We start from the raw sequence: 21,892 nt of genomic DNA, 5'->3' as shown, positions 1-21,892 counted from the left end.
TGTGTTTTAGCATTGTCTTTAAATCTAAATCTTCAGTGAAAACCTATTTTATTTGTGTATTTTATTAAATTTGTTGTATTCATTTAATGTATAATCATGGTTGATGCCAAAACTATATAAGGTATTTTAAAAGTGGAAAAAGTTGCTGTTCACTCCAAAACAGGGTTAATCTGTTTTTGGGATGATATAACAATTTTTACCATTATTGCGGTCCAAACAATTTGGTTAAGATCCTCAGTCCCTGTAATACATAATATTTGACTGTTGTATGTATCAACTGGCCTTTGCTGAAGCTTGTACAAGCTGCCAAGTACCAGGGAATTCATGGTGCTAACCAGTTCTAAGTTCAGCAACCCCGGATTCACGACACTGCTACTTGAACTCATTGTTCGCATTTAACACCACTCAAATGTCACACGTATCGTGGGAAATGCTGTAGACACTAAGAATCACTCTTTTTGAGTGGTAAGCTCTGTATGTAAATTTTCCTGCATATTTGTTATTGGTTCTTTTAAGTCATATGTCACAATGTTTCTTTTTATCAAATACATTTTAGAGATATAATCACTTCACTGAATTTTGTAATCACAGGTAGAGTTTGCCTGAGCCATCATGTTGTATACATTCTATGTTAAAGAAGAAAGAAAAGAAAAATGACACACCATGAAGGAATTATCCAAACGGGATGGAAATCTGTAGGTGTGATGTACTTGTACAGACAAATAAAATGATTACAATTTCAGAAAAAAATGGCTGATTTATTCAAGATAAAGGACTTCACAAATTGAGCAAGTCAATAACATGCTGGTCCACCTCTGGCCCTTATGTAGGCAGCCATTTGGCCTGGCATTGACTGACAGTGCTGTTGGATGTACTCCTGAGGGATATCGTGCCCAATTCTGTCCAACTGCCTTGTTAGAGCATCAGAATCCTGAGACAGCTGGTGGAGCCTGCCCACAGTGCCCCAAGCCTTCTCAGTTGGGGGAGATCTGGTGAACTTTCTGGCCATGGTAGGGTTTGGCAAGCACAAAGACAAGCATTAGAAACTTTTGCCTTGTACAGGCTGGCATTATCTTGCTGAAATGCAAGCCCAGGATGGCTTATCATGAAGGGCAATGAAATACAGTGTAGAATATTGCTGAGGAACTACTTTGCTGCTGACCATCAAAGGGGTCTTGCTATGGAAAGAAATGGCACACTACTGGTTGTCGGGCCGTATGACGAGCGACAGTCAGGTTGGTATCCCACCCCTGTCTGGGGCATCTTGAAATGCATCTTTACTGGTCACTGGGGCTCAGTCCAAAGCAGGACTCATCACTAGAAATAATTCGACTTCAGTCAAGACGTGTCTGGAAAATGTGAAAGTAAACTTCCTTGTTTCTCTCCAGCATAAGTAGAAAAGAGGATAGAAGAAAAGTGGTTGGATTGCTTCTTCTGAAAAAAGTTCCAAGCCAATGGAACATGACTGCGCTGAGAAGGAAGAATGGGGAGGTGTGCCTGGAGCAGTCCAGCAACGATGTGGGGTAGGGGAAGGGAGCAAAGTCATAAATAGTAAACCCCTCTAGGGATCCAGACCTTAGGCTTGCTGGCTTCTCCAATGACAAAGAACGGAGATCTGTGCCTTGTATCATTGAATGGCAGTAGCTGAATCAGGATGCAAAATGACGTGTCAAAGCTCACCGAGTTTCATTTCAGTGTTAGCACAAAGTAAGGGTTACCTTTCATACTCAGTCAGGAATGGTAAGGAGTGAGCGCGATAGTGGACCAAGCCTTTCCAGAAGCGGACATTACCTGAAATTCTGGAGGTGTGAAACAAATGCCAATGAAGAATGAATGACCAGCCTTTCCAGAAGCGGACATTACCTGAAATTCTGGAGGTGTGAAACAAATGCCAATGAAGAATGAATGACCTTATCAGAGGCCCTCCATGGATTATCTCCCATACCAAGATGGGTGACTATTTTGAGACCATGGGTTTCTTCTGGAGCAAGATTCATCATCAGATGACTAACCTACAATGGCTGCCCATGTTCCACCTGGCATTCAGTCAGCAACCTCTGGAGATGCCAGGACTGCAAGAGAAACCTCCTAAAGAGGAGGCGATATTTGGCATAATTGAGATACGAGGGCAGTTCAATAAGTAATGCAACACATTTTTTTTCTCAGCCAATTTTGGTTGAAAAAACCGGAAATTTCTTGTGGAATATTTTCAAACATTCCCGCTTTGTCTCATATAGTTTCATTGATTTCCGACAGGTGGCAGCGCTGTACGGAGCTGTTAAAATGGCGTCTGTAACGGATGTGCGTTGCAAACAACGGGCAGTGATCGAGTTTCTTTTGGCGGAAAACCAGGGCATCTCAGATATTAATAGGCGCTTGCAGAATGTCTACGGTGATCTGGCAGTGGACAAAAGCACGGTGAGTCGTTCGGCAAAGCGTGTGTCATCATCGCCGCAAGGTCAATCAAGACTGTCTGATCTCCCGCGTGCGGGCCGGCCGTGCACAGCTGTGACTCCTGCAATGGCGGAGCGTGCGAACACACTCGTTCGAGATGATCGACGGATCACCATCAAACAACTCAGTACTCAACTTGACATCTCTGTTGGTAGTGCTGTCACAATTGTTCACCAGTTGGGATATTCAAAGGTTTGTTCCCGCTGGGTCCCTCGTTGTCTAACCAAACACCATAAAGAGCAAAGGAGAACCATCTGTGCGGAATTGCTTGCTCGTCATGTGGCTGAGGGTGACAATTTCTTGTCAAAGATTGTTACAGGCGATGAAACATGGGTTCATCACTTCGAACCTGAAACAAAACGGCAATCAATGGAGTGACGCCACACCCACTCCCCTACCAAGAAAAAGTTTAAAGCCATACCCTCAGCCGGTAAAGTCATGGTTACAGTCTTCTGGGATGCTGAAGGGGTTATTCTGTTCGATGTCCTTCCCCATGGTCAAACGATCAACTCTGAAGTGTATTGTGCTACTCTTCAGAAATTGAAGAAACGACTTCAGCGTGTTCGTAGGCACAAAAATCTGAACGAACTTCTCCTTCTTCATGACAACGCAAGACCTCACACAAGTCTTCGCACCCGAGAGGAGCTCACAAAACTTCAGTGGACTTTTCTTCCTCATGCACCCTACAGCCCCGATCTCGCACCGTCGGATTTCCATATGTTTGGCCCAATGAAGGACGCAATCCGTGGGAGGCACTACGCGGATGATGAAGAAGTTATTGATGCAGTATGACGTTGGCGCCGACATCGACCAGTGGAATGGTACCGTGCAGGCATACAGGTCCTCATTTCAAGGTGGCGTAAGGCCGTAGCATTGAATGGAGATTACGTTGAAAAATAGTCTTGTGTAGCTAAAAGATTGGGGAATAACCTGGTGTATTTCAATGCTGAATAAAACAACCCCTGTTTCAGAAAAAAAATGTGTTGCATTACTTATTGAACTGCCCTCGTACTTGGCGTTTAGTTGACAGTTAACAGATGATGAGAGCTGGTGCCCCCTCAACATTGTTTCAACTTCCAGGGCTTTGATCCCATGGCAAAACACAACAAATATGCATCAGCCTGTGTTAAGGGTGTAGGTGGCCACCTCAGTAAAGAGTGTGGGAAGGATTGGCCACAATATCAAAACTGTAGAGGTTCACATAGCCAGGTAGAAGTAGAAGTAGATGGCGGAGGAGACTGCACTGCATCATGTGGAGTGGTGGTGCAAAAGCCCAGTAGTCACTTGTAGGTGAAGCAATGGGACTGCTGCTCTCATAACACGAGGAGATGGTCAGAACCTGCAGCTTTGCAGCCCAAAACTGGCCACCAACAGTAGAGCATCTAGTGCCAGGTCACTGGTAAAAGAAGTGAGAGCATCTGCTGAACCAGCAAGACCAGATTCGAAGCACTTGGATCCAATCGATGCGCAGTGGAGCTAATGGTACATCTACCAGTGCTCTGGTCTCTCTCTCTCTCTCTCTCTCTCTCTCTCTGACATTGAGCCTTGTTTATTGTTACTGCAAACGATACCTAGATTGGGAAATGAAGTCACTTACAGTGAATGGTGAGTAAATGAGTTGGGATCATTAATATAAGGGGTATTGTATTGTACTGTATGCTAACCAGGGGCCTAGAAATGACAGAGGCTCCTTCCCTGCCGCAGCCGCAGCGGTCCACAACCGCACGACGACTACCGCAGTCCACTTCACCCTCCATCGTGAACCACTCTTTCAGGGTTATTGTGGGGTTCAGTCCCCGGTGGACTGTCTCTCACCAGACGAGTGTAACCCATATGTTTGCATGGTAGAGTAATGGTAGTGTGCGCGTACGTGGAGAACTTGTTTGTGCAGCAATCACCGACATAGTGTAGCTGAGGCGGAATAAGGGGAGCCAGCTTGCATCTGCTGAGGCAGATGGAAAACTACCTAAAAACCATCCATAGACTGGCCGGCTCACCTGACCTAGACACAAGTCCACTGGGTGGATTTGTGCCAGGGACCAGGCGCTCCTTCCCAATTCAGGAAGCCATGTGTTAGACTGCATGGAATATAAGGGGTACAGGAGAGACCTCTCCAGCTCTTGGATCTGTGAGGAATCAGTGACGGAATTTCTGTGGAAGGGTAAGAGTGTGAAGTTCTGGATGATTCAGATTCAATAATAGTATTGTAATCATAACTCAATAAGCCATAAATAAAACACTCCTCTTTCCTCTTCAAACTAATTGTGCCAAAGAAAACAAAACAGCACACTGTTATGTATACAATTTCTGTTTAAAATTATATATTGGCAGAAAGAATATATGTGGGAAGAATGGTTTGTCTAAGTGTTTAAATGCTCTGGTATCAAAATTAAATCTGACTGCAAGAAAGAAAATTAAACAACACATTTTCACAGCACAGCATTTTTTTTCTTGCAATCAGTTTTAACAGAAAATCTGTAGATCGTTGTTTACAAAAATATACAGCCTATGTCTGTCTGAATGTTTGAGTATCATGTAACAATTTGAAGAAAATGGTCAAGAACTTTTCATGCTTTTTTACTAACATCATTTCCCCTTTACATATTAAATATATATATTATATAGCATAAGTCTAAAAAAAATTGCATCCAATGTTTGTCTGAAAGTTTTTTAGAGCATTTTACAAGAATTTCTAACAAATTGGTCAAGAACTTTTCAGGACTTTCGCTATTTCTCATTTCACATTGCATGTTGTACCACCATACAGCAAGACCTTCAGTGGTGGTAGTCCAGATTGCTGTACACACTGGTACCTCTAATAGCCAGTAGCATGTCCTCTTGCATTGATGCATGCCTGTATCTGTTGTGGCGTACTATCCACAAGTTCATCAAGGCCCTGTTGGTCCAGATTGTCCCACTCCTCAATGGCGATTCGGCATAGATCCCTTAGAGTGGTTGGTGGGTCATGCTGTCCATAAACAACCCTTTTCAATCTATCCCAGGCATGTACGATAGGGTTCATGTCTGGACAACATGCTGGCCACTCTAGTTGAACGATGTCATTATCCTGAAGGAAGCCATTCACAAGATGTGCACAATGGGGGTGTGGATTGTCATTCATGAAGACAAATGCCTCGCCAATATGCTGCCGATATGGTTGCACTATAGGTCGGAGGATGGCATTCACGTATTGTACGACCATTACGGTGTCACCCATGACCACCAGCAGCGTACGTCGGCCCCACATAATGCCACCCCAAAACATCAGGGAACCTTCACCTTGCTGCACTCACTGGACAGTGTGTCTAAGGCGTTGAGCCTGACCAGGCTGCCTTCAAACATGTCTTCGACGATTGTCTGGTTGAAACCATATGTAACACTCATCGGTGAAGAGAATGTGGTGCCAATCCTGAGCAGTCCATTCAGCATGTTGTTGGGTGCATCTGTACTGCACTGCATGGTGTCGTGGTTGCAAAGATGGACCTCATCATGGAGATCGGGAGTGAAGTTGCACATCATGCAGCCTATATCACACAGTTTGAGTCATAACACGACGTCCTGTGGCTGCACGAAAAGCATTATTCGACATTGCTGTCAGGGTTCCTCAGAGCCATAATCCATAGGTAGCAGTTAACCACTGTAGTAGTAGCCCTTGGGTGGCCTGAGCGAAGATGTCATCGACATTTCCTGTCTCTCTGTATCTCCTCCATGTCCGAACAACATCGCTTTGGTTCACTCTGAGACCCCTGGACACTTCCCTTGTTGAGAGCCCTTCCTGGCACAACGTAACAATGTGGATGTGATTGAACTGCGGTGTTGACCGTCTAGGCATGGATGAACAACAGAGAACATGAGCTGTGTATCTCCTTCCTTGTGGAATGACTGGAAGTGATCAGCTGTTGGACCCCCACTGTCTAGTAGGTGGTGCTCATGCATGGTTGTTTACACCTTTGGGCGGGTTTAGTGACATCTCTGAACAGTCAAAGGGCCTGTGTCTGTGATACAATATCCACAGTCAACATTTATCTTCAGGAGTTCTGGGAACCGGGGGGATGCAAAACTTTTTTTGATGTGTGTATATAATTATTTACAATACATATTTAAAAATATATAGCCTAGTCTGTCTGAATGTTTATTAGACTATTGTGTACAAATCTGGAGTAAACTGGTCAAGAAATTTTTGCTAATAATGTTAAACTACAACTTGTTTTTATGTATCAGTACAGATTGAAATGTAGAGCATTCATTTGGAGACTTTGGTGCATGTGACAGCACAAATCTACTGCTAATGAAATAATAGCTTCTTTAAAATCAAACAATGCTCTTGCACTTCTTTTTCTCATGGTCACTGAAATACTTGATTGATAGAAGCAATTACTTATACTGAATTCTTATTCATGACCAAGAGTAGGCCTGTTCAGGAGGTGGTTAGGCAAACGAGAGTACTCACACTCGCTCACCACCTGCATAGTGAGGCTCATGGTGAAACTGGGTGATTAGGAATCAATATGTAGCAAAGGTGAAGCACAAACAAGTTTATGTACTTACGGCTCAGTGCTTAAGGTGGAGAGCAGCTCTTTTTAAATAGATGAAAAGTAGCACGATAGCCAGGTTAGGAACTTCAAAGTGAAGGTCACACACACCAACATCAAGTTACAACATGTCAATGCAGGACAGCTATGTGTTTATGGTACACAGTGATGCTTAGTGTGCTTCAGATCTCTGAACATAATGAAAAAATTCAATTTACAATGGCGTTTACCACCCTCCTCCAGGTTGTGGACAGTTGGAAGGCAAAGAGTGAGTAGCGAAGGTGCAAAAATTAAAGGAAGCACTATTAAGTGATGTGATCACAGCAAGTATTCATCATGTGGGGGGCAGAAAACTAAATGTCTGAATAATTTCCACCAAACATCATCGCTATGAAAAATATGTGCATAATACATATTTTTCAGGAATAACATTCAACAAATGCATATGCAATTTGAGCAAGTTACCATATTCCTTTTCAGATCACCACACCATTATGCAGTTTCACTGAAGAGGAGTTTATAAAGACATATTTTGAACCTGCTATTGAGCATATAGCTCTTGAGAGACTTTAAATAGATTCAGAAATTACTCTCTCTCATTCAACCATTTGATGCAACAATAAAAAATAGTTAATGTTTCAGATATGGTAAAAGTTCTCACAAAAATTTTCATTGACTTTTCTTTGGTGTTGGCTGGGTGCACATACATTTCCAATACTGCTTGATAGGTGATTAACAATTGTAGATTAGATAGTAGTCAGAAGAATTACTGGATGTGGTTCCTATGGATAGCACTACAGCAGGGGCAGATCTTCTTGCATGTATTTAACAGAGATTTGACAGTATCGGTCTGCAATGGAAGAATCTCACCTCTGTGGCTATGGATGGCACAGAGGTTATATTTGGCTGAAATACCTATTTTGTGGTACTTATGTGAGATATGCTAGAATCGTTCCACATGAGATTTATGCAATACACTGCATTTTTCCACCTAGACAACTTATGTGCTAAAAGTGCGAACATGAGGGAACTGTGCTGCGACTATCAACAAATTTCACCTGCAGTCATGCTCTAACACGTTGCCAGTTCAAAGCCTTTTTTCAAGACCTAAAAAGCATTTATGGTGATGTGCCATATCTCAGTGAAATACACTGGCTGAGTCAAGATAAATTCCTTGAGAGATTTTTTGAACTTCACAGTGAAATTGATACATTTTGGTCATGAGTGATAAGCCTGTTGCAGAACTGAAAAACCAATGGTGGATAGCAGATTTGGCCTTCCTCTGTGACATTACATACCACATGAATGTTTGAAATTTAGCATTACAGGGTAAAAACATGTTAATTTCAGAGATGTATGACTGAATCCAGGGCTTTAAAATGAAACACTCTTTGTGGAACAGACAACTAGGAAATGGGAATGCTGCTCATTTTCCAAGTTGTCATCTTTAATGATGAGAGCAGAGTTGTATTTTCAACATCAAAGTAAACTTTTTGATCTTCTCCACAAATCGGAGATTTGTTTTCAGGATACTGAAAAGTTCAATGAAAAATTTAATGTCTTTTCACTTTCCTTTTCAGCTAACAACGTGGAAGCTGAGCTGCAATTAGAACTTGCAGGCTCACACAACGTGATGGGCAGTTGCATGGTGATGGTGGTGATGGTGGTGGTGGTGGTGGTGGTGGTGGTGCAGCTGCAATTAGAACTTGCAGACTTACAATGTGACGGGCAGTTGCGTGGTGGTGGTAAAAAAAAAAAAAAAAAAATAGTCTTGCTGATTTCTATAAGAATTTTCCTAAAGATAAATTTCCATAACTTTGTAAGTATTCGTGGATCCACATATTTTGGGGAGTAACTTTTTTCCACTATGACGAGAACTGAATCTACCCACAGAAGCTCACTACCATACTTCAATTTCAAAGTTTGTCTTCAAAATAGCAGTGCCAGAAAGTGGTACTAGATATTGATAATTTATTCAAAAGCAAAATAAGTAATATTCATTGATATGCTATGTTTTTATTTTTTACTTAAAATAGTCATGAAACACAAATTTATGTCAATTTAAATTTTGTTCTAAAATGCTGTTCATCAGAGGGCTGCATCAATCCTGAGAAATATCCAGTTTTGTACTTAAATGCCCCATGTTCTTTGCTTCAGCAATATATTAACAGAGATATAAGTTTCATTTCATTGTTATTTCTCATTAAAACAAGTCTTAGCAAACAAATTTTTCACGAAATGTTAAGTTTAACATCTAATATAACATTACAATTGACTATAGTACCCTGTGAAGCCACCTTGTTCCAGTTCCTCTCTGCCCCCCCTCCCCTCCCCCCTTTTCCCACGGCTTCTTTCCCTGCCATATGTTGCCGCAAGCCAGAGAACTGCTTGCTGCTGTGATGTAAGTGCAAGCCAGCTCACATGAGCAGACTGGTGAACAGACCTGACCAAGAGTAACACACAAACTTGTAGTAATAAGCAGTAAAATAAGATTCATATGCACCAAAATAGAGGAACAGCAAAAGAAAAAAAAAAGTTGTTTTAAGTTCTAATTTTTATTTGTAAACTTAAGCTGTGATGACTTCACAGTAGTAACTGAAATACACATGACAAAACAGATCCAAATTTTAGTGAAACAATATATACAGTTATCAACATGGTGGTATACACTTTAATGCGCATGACATTTCACAGTCTTGAGCTATTGCAAGCACCGTCATGAGTAATATCCACCTGGAATAGTTTCAACACTTATAAATCCAGCAATAAAAAATGAACATAATTTGTTAAAGTGTTCTTGAACAGTATCAAAATTGTTATGAAAATATTTATTTGTTTTAAGTTAGCATAAAATATAGACTCCATTTGAAAGTCATCATGTCAACATTTTTGTCACTTAAAGATTTATAAGAATATTTTCATAAAATTAAAATAAATATGTAGGAAGGAACATAAAATTAATTTTTAGGAATTCACTGAATAATACTACAAATGACATACATTGGAAACATGGCACACTGACATGTTACGCAGTAAATGTGAATGGCTATCACATGAAACTTCTCATCGGTTGTGGGGGAGGGGTGGGGAGAATTAATTACACTAATTCTATCATTTACACATGAAATTTAAGTAATACAAAAATATGCTCATTAATGTCATACGAGACTGAAGTAACAGATGACGCCACTCGACTTTTCAGGTTGAATCCACAACAGAAACGAAATTTCAGCATCATAGCTGTGCAAGTGTAATGATACATTAAATGTCAGCTTCATGTACTACTGTCACTAAGTAACATTTATCCACAGTGTTGGCCAAGTAACATCTATTTGCACAATTTCACTTTCACATCTATCTTTTATTATAACTATACATTAAACCCAAAAACAGCACATCACTTTTGTACATGAAAGCCAGCAACCATTTCTTCTAACAGCTGTTGTCAATATACTCTAAAGAAAGAGATGGTAACTTAGCAACACTTTCATGGCACAAAGAAAAAAGAGGGGAGAGGGGTGGATGCTTTCCACAACCGTGCGTGCTGAATGACTTACATCTTTAGCTTTTTTATAGCCTATTTTACTTTTGTTTCTTATCTGATTTTAAGTTTTATTTTCTGACTGGATGCTTTTGTCTATCTCTATTAAATTCAGTGCAGTGCCTTCCATCATATGTACTAATGTAGTTCGTAATGAAATCACCAAATGTATTCAGAGTGTGTGTCAGAGAGAGAGAGTGTGTTCGAATCTCTGTCTGGCAGGAAGTTTCACATCAGCAGATACTTTGCTACAGAGTGAAAATTTCATTCTGAATAATGCTATAGCTTGTTCCATCTTCTGCAGATACTAATAATATTTATTTTCATTTCTTATTGGACTCAAGTGTACTGTAAAATGAAAAGCTCTTTCACTAGAAATGTTTCACTTCTATCAAGAAAGTGTTGTTAATGGTTACTGTATAAGCACTTTGTATTCTGATGACTGATACTGATTTGGAAACAGTTTCTCTTTAGAGTGGAATTTGACAAAATGCTGTACATAATTTGTAAAATATATCAATGTTTGCATTGTCACTAAGGATACTTTGTTGATAGTACAGAAACGCCTCTGGTGGAAGAGCTATTCAATATGCAACACGCAGTATTCAGAATTTATTTGCTTCATAATCATAGCCTTTACACTGTCTGAGCACTTCAGCAGTCTGCATCAATTTACTGAGTGAATTTTTGCTTGTCAGAATGGCTCCTGAATATCTGGAGCTGTATGGGAGTTCTCAGACAGTAATATAATGGATGAGCTCGGATTATGTGTATAAAAACATGCTCCAGTATTGCTCCATGTTCGACCACAGTAACTGAAGTTTAGACATTCTGAGTATCACATCATTTCACCCCCATCGACGCGCAAGTCGCCGAAGTGGCGTCAAATTGAAAGACTTGCACCTGGCAAACGGTCTACCGGACGGGAGGCCCTAGTCACACGACATTATTATTATTATTATCATCATGTTTTTCTAAATTAAAATTCAGGAAAATAGACACATTCATGTGATTAAAATAAAATAAAACACATTTCAAATGTGTCTGCCATCATTTCACTTTGGTATACAGGGTGTATCATAATTCATGGCGTAAACACACACAGTTGAAAGTACATGATACTAAAAGCAAAAAAGTCTCAGTAAACATAGGGTCAAAAATGCATACCTTAAGAGCTACAAGCTATTTTTCATCTTAGATACTGTGAAACAAATCTCTTCTACTGCAAGTTCTTTGCTTTCCATATTTTGGGAAGTGGTAGTATTGGCCAAAATAAGAAAAAAAAAATGTCCAGCAAACATGTGCTCTAAAATGCATACCTAAAAAGTTACGAGCACTTGATCATTAGAGGAGCTGTGTTTCAAAGTAGCAAAGATGAACACATGCTCATAGCTCTTAAGGAATGCATTTTAGAGCCCATGTTTACTGGACTTTTTTCTTGTTTTGGTACATAATACCAGTTCCCAAAATATGGAAAGCAAAGAACTTGCAGTAGAAGAGATTTGTTTCACAGTATCGAAGATGAAAAATTGCTCGTAGCTCTTAAGGTATGATTTTCGACCCTACGGTTACTGGGACTTTTTTGCTTCTAATATTGTGTACTTTCAACTGTATGCGTTTATGCCTTTAATTATGATGCACCCTGTACATTCTGGTTACCTCTGAGAACACACATGACATCCATTTTGAGTAAAACTGGACAGAAGGTAGTAAGGTTTTGCCTCTATTTTGTAACAGTAAAAAAAAATTCTAAATGTTAAACAACCTGAAAGTCGTTGAGGTTGTGAGCAAGTGCTATGTAGCTACGGGTTTCTTGTGGGAGTAATTTATTCTGGCTCATGGGGTATCTTGGTGAGGATGAAATACTTATGCTCAAAATACGTTCTGTGATGGCCATATTGGAAAGAATGGAGAAACATAATTAGAAGTTTAAAATTGAGTCAACCCATAAGGCAGGATAAAGTTTCTGGATTAAAAAAGCAGTGCCCAGAAAAAGCAGAAGATTTCTGCCCATTCCCTTAAAACAAAGTATTTATACATGCTACAAAAATTGTTTATTGCCTGGCACTGAACCATCAATGATTTTATTGAAGTTTCCAAGCACTTTTGAAACTGCAGAATGATGCTGTCCATATGAACTCCCACTATTATGGTTAAATTGGTTTCACTCGAAAATGAACTGGCTTTTCTTTCAAATTTAATGTTCATTTAATACAGAAGTTCTGGTCTCGGAAATTGACATACAGTCGGGAGAGCAGTATGGTGACCACATGCCCCTCCATATCTGCATCCAGTGACGCCTATGGGCTGAGGATGACACAGCGGCCGGTCGGTACCATTGGGCCTTCACGGCCTGTTCGGGAGGAGTTTAGTTATGATATTCAAGCACCAATTTTTAAAAAATATTTTCTTGATGTGTTACAAAATAACCATTATAAAAATAGAGGAATGTTGTGTTACATGACCATGACTCCATTTGTGCAGCTTTTCAGATTATTTTAGTTTCAAGCTGTTGTTAATCTTATCAATATGTATTAACTTAACAACCACAACACAGCAGCACATGCTGTGGTGTTAATTTCTCTTGCCAAAGTTTAACAGGAAAGGAAGGAATAGGTTGTAGAGTCCATTCCTGATCACCAGACTGAATATTAAATTCTAACCTATAGTCAGCTTATGTAAATAGCACTGCTTATGGTAACCGGTAAATCTTTGGGTAACATTAAACCAAGTAATTCCACTGGTGCATTGTGAAAGGAGATAGACTAAAGGGCAAATGCAGTGGCAAAGTCAAACATTATAAGGGAACACTAAATATGATCCGCACTACATGGAAAAGGAACCAAAGTTCCAGGTTGAAAGTTACAGTATGTATCACAGTGAGATGATTTTGCAACAGAAAGTAAGGTCTACATGCTATTCAGTGAAATCTAAATAAATTTCACAGGACCAAAGGATAAATTATTCAACTAACAATGACAAAGATTTAATTGTAACAACATTTATCTTTGTTCATTAAATAAACTAGCCATGAAAATTTCAGATATTTACTCTGGAATTGTAAGAATTTTTTTATTTCATGGCCACATTAGTGAAGTACACACAAACCATGGAGCTTAAATAGCTTTAATGACTACCATGTAAGGATTATACTTAAACAAGGGGAGAGAGAGAGAGAGAGAGAGAGAGAGAGAGAGAGAGAGAGAGAGAGAGAGAGAGAGAGTATATGATGATACATCAGTTATAAAGATTTCATTTCACATATAGATACAACTACAAATGAATTTTTTTATTTGTAAAAAGGCTCTTCATTAGAGAGGGGGTACCACTCTGAAAATAGCATGAATATGTTTTTAGTTTTTGGTCAAAAAGAAAAAGTTGACTACCTGTAAGTTTCATGTTTATCTCAACTGCCAAGTTGGAACGTGAGTGGACTTAATTAAGAGGAGCTCATCACCCCTTTTTCTCTTGGTGTACTGCTTATTCCATACAGATCCAGCATAATGCAAGACACTAACTCATCTCAGTTAGAATACTTACTAGGATAAAAAGGTAGGCTCCTTGTGTACTAAAACATATTCCAAAGCACCATTTGAATGTGGCAGGAACTACATGATATACTAGAAGACTTTGACCCATTAGTGATAGACATTTGGATGTAAAACTGGCTTCAAGAAAGAACATAAATGGATATAGGGGTATAGAGCTCTAATTCTTAAGAGACCGGATGGGGGGGGGGTGAACACAAAGATGTTCTGGACACTGGATCTGCATCCTGCCCCCCATTTAGCTTAATGAACTATTTATTAACCATAGATATGTAGCTGATGACGTATCAGTATTCTGCTATGGGGATTGTGTAAAGAAAATTTATTTCTCCTAGCTCAGGACCATTTACTTTCCACATTTCCATGAATCTCAGCATTTAAACACTATAAACAGAAATGTCTAAATGTACTGATTATAATATTTTTAGTACACAAGGAAGGCAGCTGTAGTTTAAAATCTTGTCAACTACAAGTTTATGTGATATGGACAACAATCTCTAACTGGCCTTGGATTTGGAAAGATTTTGGTTGTATCTTTTCAAAATAACCAGTTTAAGTGTTTCAGAGATATCATGAAAAATTATATATCTAAATGCTTGGGGTTCCCCAATGTGAACATTACCTCAACCACAGCTCTATTTCTACCATGCTACAAATTTCTGGTATGGATTTATTTGCACAGCTGACATAGTGCATATGAAAGACAGAATGAGCATATTTGTGGCACTAGATGACTAATGACTGACTGAATCTCTTCTCAGATATCACACTAATTATTAAAAAGCGAGGGAGGGGGTGTTCAATCATACTCACAATTTTTCATATGTTTTTCATACATGACACTTTCCTAATGTAATTTTAATGGAATACGACTGAGGCATTACTCAAGAATTCTACTTTCAGTTTGACCATTGCAGCATATATATAATTTTTAAAACCTCAAATAATGTAAAGGAAGTTACTTTCTCCTTACAGATGACTTTAAAACTTGATTAACACATGTACATTTGACTTTTACAAAATTTTTGTGATAACATCTTACACATCACTGTTTCCAATAGTATGTCATTAAAATAACACACTTACTACAACACTAAAAATTTGAAGAATAAGTATTATAAAATATTTATGTACTATTTTCTATGCATGTTGCACATCAAGATTCTAAAATATTTATGTACATTTAATTAATTAAAGCAATGATCAGTTACAGAGATTTTAAATATATATTTCTTCATTTTCACAATGATACTTTGCAATTCACAAGTACAGTGGTAATAAAAAGTTCCGTTTCCACACCACTTCAATATTTCTGACATACAAGCAAAAATCATTCAGACTTCCAAGATTCATGTGGACACCTTGCACTGCATCTGTCCACATTATCTACCTGATCCTGCAGGCGAACTATACAAAAGTAAAGCATTATCCAGTTTCCTTTTCTACTGCTATTGCAGAAAATTAATCTATTGTCCATTTCAAATGTGGTAAAAACCTGCAATAGCAGTTCTTTGTATATGGTGCTAGTTACATTCACTTGCAAACTGTGTAACTGTCACATTTACAGAAAATAAGTGAGAAACACTTGCAACACCCCTACAATTGTTCAAAATCAGACTGATCGAAATTCGTAAGGGAAATTAATCACACACATAACATCTCGATCCTTAAACCATTCTCTGTGATTTTCCTCAATTTCTCTCAGCTGAGCTATTAAAATATTTTCAAAAGTCAATGCTTTCGAAGATGTCTTGACAGGTACAGTACTTCGTTCCAACCCTAAATTTACTAACTCTTTACACTCATCCTGCAGCAATTGTTGTAATTCCCTGGAGACACCCTTCTTCTGCTGTGGGTTGAAAACCTGTCTCTTTCTGAAAATTCTTATCTTGGAACTGGAGCTGAAATGCTTGTATCCAAGATGTTCTTCATTTTCTGATGGTTGTGTTTGTGAAGAACCCTGAAGCATAATGTGATACACATCAGTAAACTGTGTCTTGAGGCTCATTTGTCGATTTAAATGTTTCATAATTTTATTCCTTTGAATTTTTTGTTTTTCTATACAAACTAAACTTTTGGGGTTCCCAGCAACTGTTTTCCGCGTTACCCTATGAGATCTAGCAGACGTGCAGGTAAATGACACTGATTCTTTGCTCTGACACTGACTACGCAATTTCATTTGGCATTTAGTGTAATAACTTCCATGTTTTGCCCTTCCAATGACATCAACAACTTTATGCATTTTTGGCACATCACCTGAACAAGTGGCACTGCCACTAACAAATGGCGAAACTTTCTCAGCTTCATGGGGAGGCCTACCGTTACCAACTTCATGAGAATTATCTAAATAATCCACACTACTATGAGCAGCTTCATTAATTACTGATGTAAGACTGTACTGGTGAAATGCTTCTACTTTGCCACAATGCTCAATGTGTGTTTGTTGAAGTGAATTGGCAGAATTAAGTTTTAATTCTACACTCTTTCTGTGGACACTTTGAAGTTCATAATGCATACTTAATGAATTCTGAATTTTGTGATTTAAATTAATACTGGTGCTGTTTTCATTAAATACCTGTTCACCTCTCTCACCATGTGTTTGATTATAGAAAGTAGGACTCCTTCCCCTTGAAGTTACAGGTACTTCAGTGCACTCTCTAGAATTCATTTCTTGTAAACTACCAACTACATCAAAATGAAAACTATTTCTGACACCACTGCTAACTTTACAGGTGGAGAAATATTTATAAGCTTTAAAAGACTTTGTTTTAAATGGTTTTACAATATCATTTTTTACCCTATTTATCCTATTTGAACATCTAGCACGAAGTTCACGTTTACGAAGAACTTTATAATCACAATTTACTATCTTAAAGAACTGTTTATCACGGATGCTTACACATTCATCTTTCATCAGTTTTTGTACTTCTCTTGATAGCTTTTCCACATTCTTGTTAATTTTAATGGCAGCTGTTTTATGCCTTCTTGGAAACTTGTTCTCAATGGTTTTTAAAGAAGTCTCCACACTTTTTCTTGCACACACTGATGTTGAACTTGGTGTTGATTTGAAAAGAAGTCTCTGTTGACACTGAGCATCTGAGGTTTCCACACAGTTACGATAAGTCTTATTTTCTTGAACAATATATCCAGAATTTGTCCTTGATGTGTTTGCATATGTTACTGAACTATAAACTGGATCACGTAAAGATAATAGGTAAGTGTCATTACTAGACATTAATTTACTTCTGAAACCTCCTTCAACACTGAATGCTTGATCTGGAGCTGCAGTTACTGCATCTCTTTCAGTGACAGTGCTAGTACAGGGCAGGTCTTCAAATTCAGTATTTAGTGAAACATTTCTAATCCTCAGAGGTGTATGCTGCTCATTTGCACATGAGGGACCCTGCTTTATCTGAAAATAAAGTTTTTTTTTGTTACTGGAATTTAAACAAATACAGAGGCATAAAAAAGTGACAAACTAGATATATGTCACATTATTTAGGTGCATCAAAAAACACACACACACAACCTAATTATGGAATGTATAAGAAACAAAGTATATCACTTACATTAGATTGCACATCTAATTCTTCACTTGTACATGACACTGATGTGTCCTTCCTGCTACAAATTCCATGAGTTTCATTCAGACTTCTAGTTGTCAACAAAATATTTTTTTCTTGCACTTGTTTCTGAATTGTTAGCTGTTCTCCAGACGGTTTACTGATGTGATTTGAATACAAAACTCCACTTCTTTGATGTTTAGGCAACACCTTTTCAGACAAAGATGAATAGACATCACCAGGAATAGCAGGATAATTACAGCCAATTGATTCAGATTCCATGAAAGACTTCTGAGTAACTGCTGTACAGATGACTGGCGGATCAGCAGAAAGAGGCAGCAGAGGATGTAAGATTGATGAATGCACTTGGGACTGTGGTGTGCAGGTATCAGAAATAGCCAGTGCAGCTGACTGTGGGATTTTATTCCTAGCAGATGATCGGCATTTCAGTTTTGAAAGATAAACCTGGTTGTCAAGTTTTGGTGGCAGCACCTTGGGAATCAGTTTTTGTGGAAGGATATATGAAATTAGTGGAGACTGGGTGTATTCACAATCAAGCTGTGAAGAGTGAACATTAGTATCATATCTTGAAGCGCGAAGATGAAGTGGATTAAATTCCATTGTATGTGCCTCTGGAATATACAATGGAGATAAATCACATTGTGTCAGTTCATTACTCGACACTATTTCCTGAGACAGAGAGAAGTCAGTAGCATCAACTACACTAACATCAGTTTCAGAGCTGAGCATTGTGCCTACTGACTGTGGGAAGAAAGGTTCTGGAGAGCTGCATACAGATCCCTCACTTGGACTAGTTGAAATTCGCAGATGACCCTCTGAATTTTGTGGAAATTGTGTCTCCGGCACAGAAACTGAATTGCTTAACACTGAAAATCCTTCAGACTGTTCAGTCTCACATGAGTATGCTCCACTAGCTTGTATAATATTTTCTGTACACTCTGAATGTATTTCCACCTCTGCACTTTTTGGTTGACAAAGTAATTGCTTCCCAGCATTATTATGAGCATTTTTCCCGTCTGGATCATAATGAGAATTTAAAGACATCAAATAACTTTCAGTGATGGCTTTTTCTCCAAGTGAAGTTAGATATTTGTCATCAATGAGACTTTCACTGGAAGTGTCTATTTGCATTTCCATATCATGGTTCAAATTTTCCAAATCATTTTTCTTGGACCAAACATGAATATCCTCACGTCCGAGCTTATGTAAAACCACAGAAAGTGGTTTGCAAAGTTGCAACAATTTCAGGCTCTCAGCAGTCAAACCTGTACAAATACAAAAATATATCAGATAGTTATTATGGAACTAGATGAAAGACAAAACGAAGTCTACTTGCATGCCTTTAATTACAATTTTATATAAACAAATTACTTCTAGAAAAAAACATACTGCTTTCCTGGGGCATTTAACTGCATATGATCAACAGCACAGTTAGGAGCCCAGATATTACATACAGGGTGTAATGGGTATAAGTGCAGATATTTCTATTGGTGACGGAGGATGGCACATTGAGCAATATTACATCAGCATTTACACAATTTGCAGACTAATAATCTCGAAGTAAATGTGGCAAGAGGATGCCATTAATGCTTATTTCCCCTGGGGCAGTAGGCAAAGTGTTGAAGTGAAGAGACAAAATGGTTTGTCTGCACTGACAGGTGTAGTCCACTCAATGGTGCAGTTATGACCATGCAGAAAACATCAGATTGTAAAGCTTGTGACATGTTCATGGACAAACTATTTGACACAGAGAAAAAACAACCACCCATTACACTCTGTATAAAACTGAACAACAAATAAAGAACAGTTAGCACAGAACAGTTAGACAGACAGACTAATATCTTGTTTAAGTAAGGTTTAACTAATTAAAACCTACAGCACTGAACTGGAATGTGTAGATGTGAGAAGGTAGCTTCTTTCATATTAATTAAAGCTGTAAAAGTAGAATAAAGAATACATGGAAATACAGTGAAGAAACAAAAAATCATCCCAAGAACTATATCAAGAAAACACAACCAGACTCCAACAAAAATCAAAATAAAAACAATGACAAAGATTTGTGGAACAGCAGTTGAGATTTTACTGAAGGCAGAGAAGTGAAAAGGGGAGAACCAAGGCTGAAGGTAAAGTCCCTCAGAAGTTCAAGACAGTTTTGTCAATGAACGTGTGCGTGCACCAGTATTTCTAACTATTGCCATGAGGCATATCTTTCTCACTTATTTATCAGACTCATTGCCATAATGGCAGCCCTGACATAGTGAGGAGAGTTACTGTCGTCGTCGTCGTCGTTGTCATCGTCACCACCACATTATCATCTATAAGTCAATGTCTATTTGTGTGTAAGTAATGCACCTGTAAGGATTGTATATTTTCTGGTTAAAGCCCTCATATGACGCTAGGAGAACAGTAGTCACTTCACAACATAGAGTTTCTCTCAAATCCCAGTCAGGCCGATGTCAGTGTAGGAACTGTGGTGTGCAGTCTATATTTTTCAAGGCTAGAGATGGGTGAACTTATTCATCATTGGGAACTAATTCATTGGAGAGAGGTTCCCTTTTACGGCCTGTTCATTTTAACTCATTCACTGTTCCTTTTGTTATCTAATTGAGCAGCGCTGTATGGGTTTTAAACAAGTTAAAATGGGAAACTAGCGGTACTGTACTTGATAATAGTGACCCAGGATCTGAGCAAAGATGGGAGACTGAGGAGGAACTCAGTTTCTTCATGAATGCTGAAGTAGTTTTGAGAGGATGATGATTATGGATTTAAAAGAACTAAAGTACTTGGTTGTGAGTCAATTCACAGAAAAATGATGTAAAAAGATGTGAAATGAGAAAAGGAGAACTGTCAGCTCCAGGGTCTGTGATGATGTCATTGCGGTTGAAAATGTATGTGACAGAAGCTTTAGCCAGATAGTTAATGTGAGATAAAGCACAGTCAGCTAACACTGTAGGTGGTCACTGAAGGATACACTGAGATGAGTCGTCATGATCAGTACAACTAAAATCGTGTGAGAAAAAGCAGACTGTATAGACCTAGAGTGTTAATTAGCTTAAACAGTTAGATAAATAAAATAAATACATGAAAGTTTAAAAACGTACAACAGTACAGAGGGAGAAAGCAGCCTGAAGCCGATATGCAGTAAGCACAGTATGATGGCATCTTTGTGAAAAGCCTGAAGAGAAGTATGCTACATCTTGGTGGTCCATTCGATTGCTTTCAGTTTGCTGAGGCTTCTGATTCCAAATTGCACGTTTTAAAATTTCTCTCCCAAGGTTGCTTCTCTAGCTAATTTGTCAGCAAGTTCATTTTCTGAAAGACCTGTATGGTTTGGTGTCCATATGAATGTTAATGTCATTCTGGAGCTCAACTAATAGGTCTTTGACATTAGCGACCAAAATGTTTTTGGAGTAGCTAGAAATCAGGAAGTCCTTTGTGGCAAGAGTTTCAATGTACTACAGTGCCAACGATATGGTGAGCAACTCTTGCAGTATATACACTGCCTGAACTCTGAAGAGAATTATTCTCATGCCCCCTTGCATGTGCAATAGCAAAACTGATCCTGTCTTTGACTTTTGATCCAGCTATACAGTTGCATGTTGAATTTGGGTAGTCATGGAGAACTGAATGGAACAGGTATCCCAGAATGGTGGGACCAGCATTTTCTTAGGGCCGCAAAATGAGGTCTGCATACGGTGGGTGGGTGGGTGGGTGTGTGGGTGGGGGGGGGAGACAGGGTGCCAAAAGGGCACAGAGTTGAATAGCAAGAATGGGTAAACATCTGACAGATTATGACTGCATAGTTGCCCAAGAATTGTTGGTGCCTGAACCTGCTGGTGGGTCACCAAATTCCACCAGGGGGCTGTCTACATTGCTTGTACAGAAGGCTCCAGCTAACAGCTGCACATCACTGTGGTGGACCGGATCTAATAAGACCAGTACTGATGGTGCTTCCAAACTGCAGGCAACACATTTGTAGTGCAATTGGGATAAAATCACAAAAGAACTGTGTGGTACGTGCCCCAGGTGGTGCTGCTGAGAAATCTCATTCATCCTGTAATTTGCCTTGAGCTGTAGAATATGCAATAACCATACTAACTTACTGTCAAATACCTCAAAATTTGACAGTTTCCATTAAATGCAAGTAACAGGTTATCGAGGTAAAGTTCTGGTCATGGATGCACAGTCCTGAATTGACGAAAAGTCCATGATGCAAGTTTTTGTGGGACAATA

The 21,892-nt window shown here is 38.9% G+C and overlaps 1 protein-coding gene across 1 annotated transcript in view; it reads right to left on the bottom strand.

Moving 5' to 3' along the window:
* Nucleotides 1-11,958: 11,958 nt before the first annotated feature.
* LOC124721638 overlaps nucleotides 11,959-21,892 on the bottom strand; it is a 262,023-nt gene continuing 252,089 nt past the window's right edge. The window contains exons 10-11 of the mRNA XM_047246701.1: nucleotides 17,645-18,924; nucleotides 11,959-17,487 (exon numbers count right to left, since the gene is read on the bottom strand). Of these exons, the coding sequence (XP_047102657.1) occupies nucleotides 15,688-17,487; nucleotides 17,645-18,924 (3,080 nt within the window). The 3' untranslated portion in view covers nucleotides 11,959-15,687. The remainder of the gene's footprint in view (nucleotides 17,488-17,644; nucleotides 18,925-21,892) is intronic.

Source organism: Schistocerca piceifrons, chromosome X, assembly GCF_021461385.2.
Source record: "Schistocerca piceifrons isolate TAMUIC-IGC-003096 chromosome X, iqSchPice1.1, whole genome shotgun sequence".
In the NCBI taxonomy this organism is placed as follows: domain Eukaryota; kingdom Metazoa; phylum Arthropoda; class Insecta; order Orthoptera; family Acrididae; genus Schistocerca; species Schistocerca piceifrons.
Note: the sequence above shows the minus strand (reverse complement) of the source record. Positions and strands in the feature narration are given on the sequence as shown.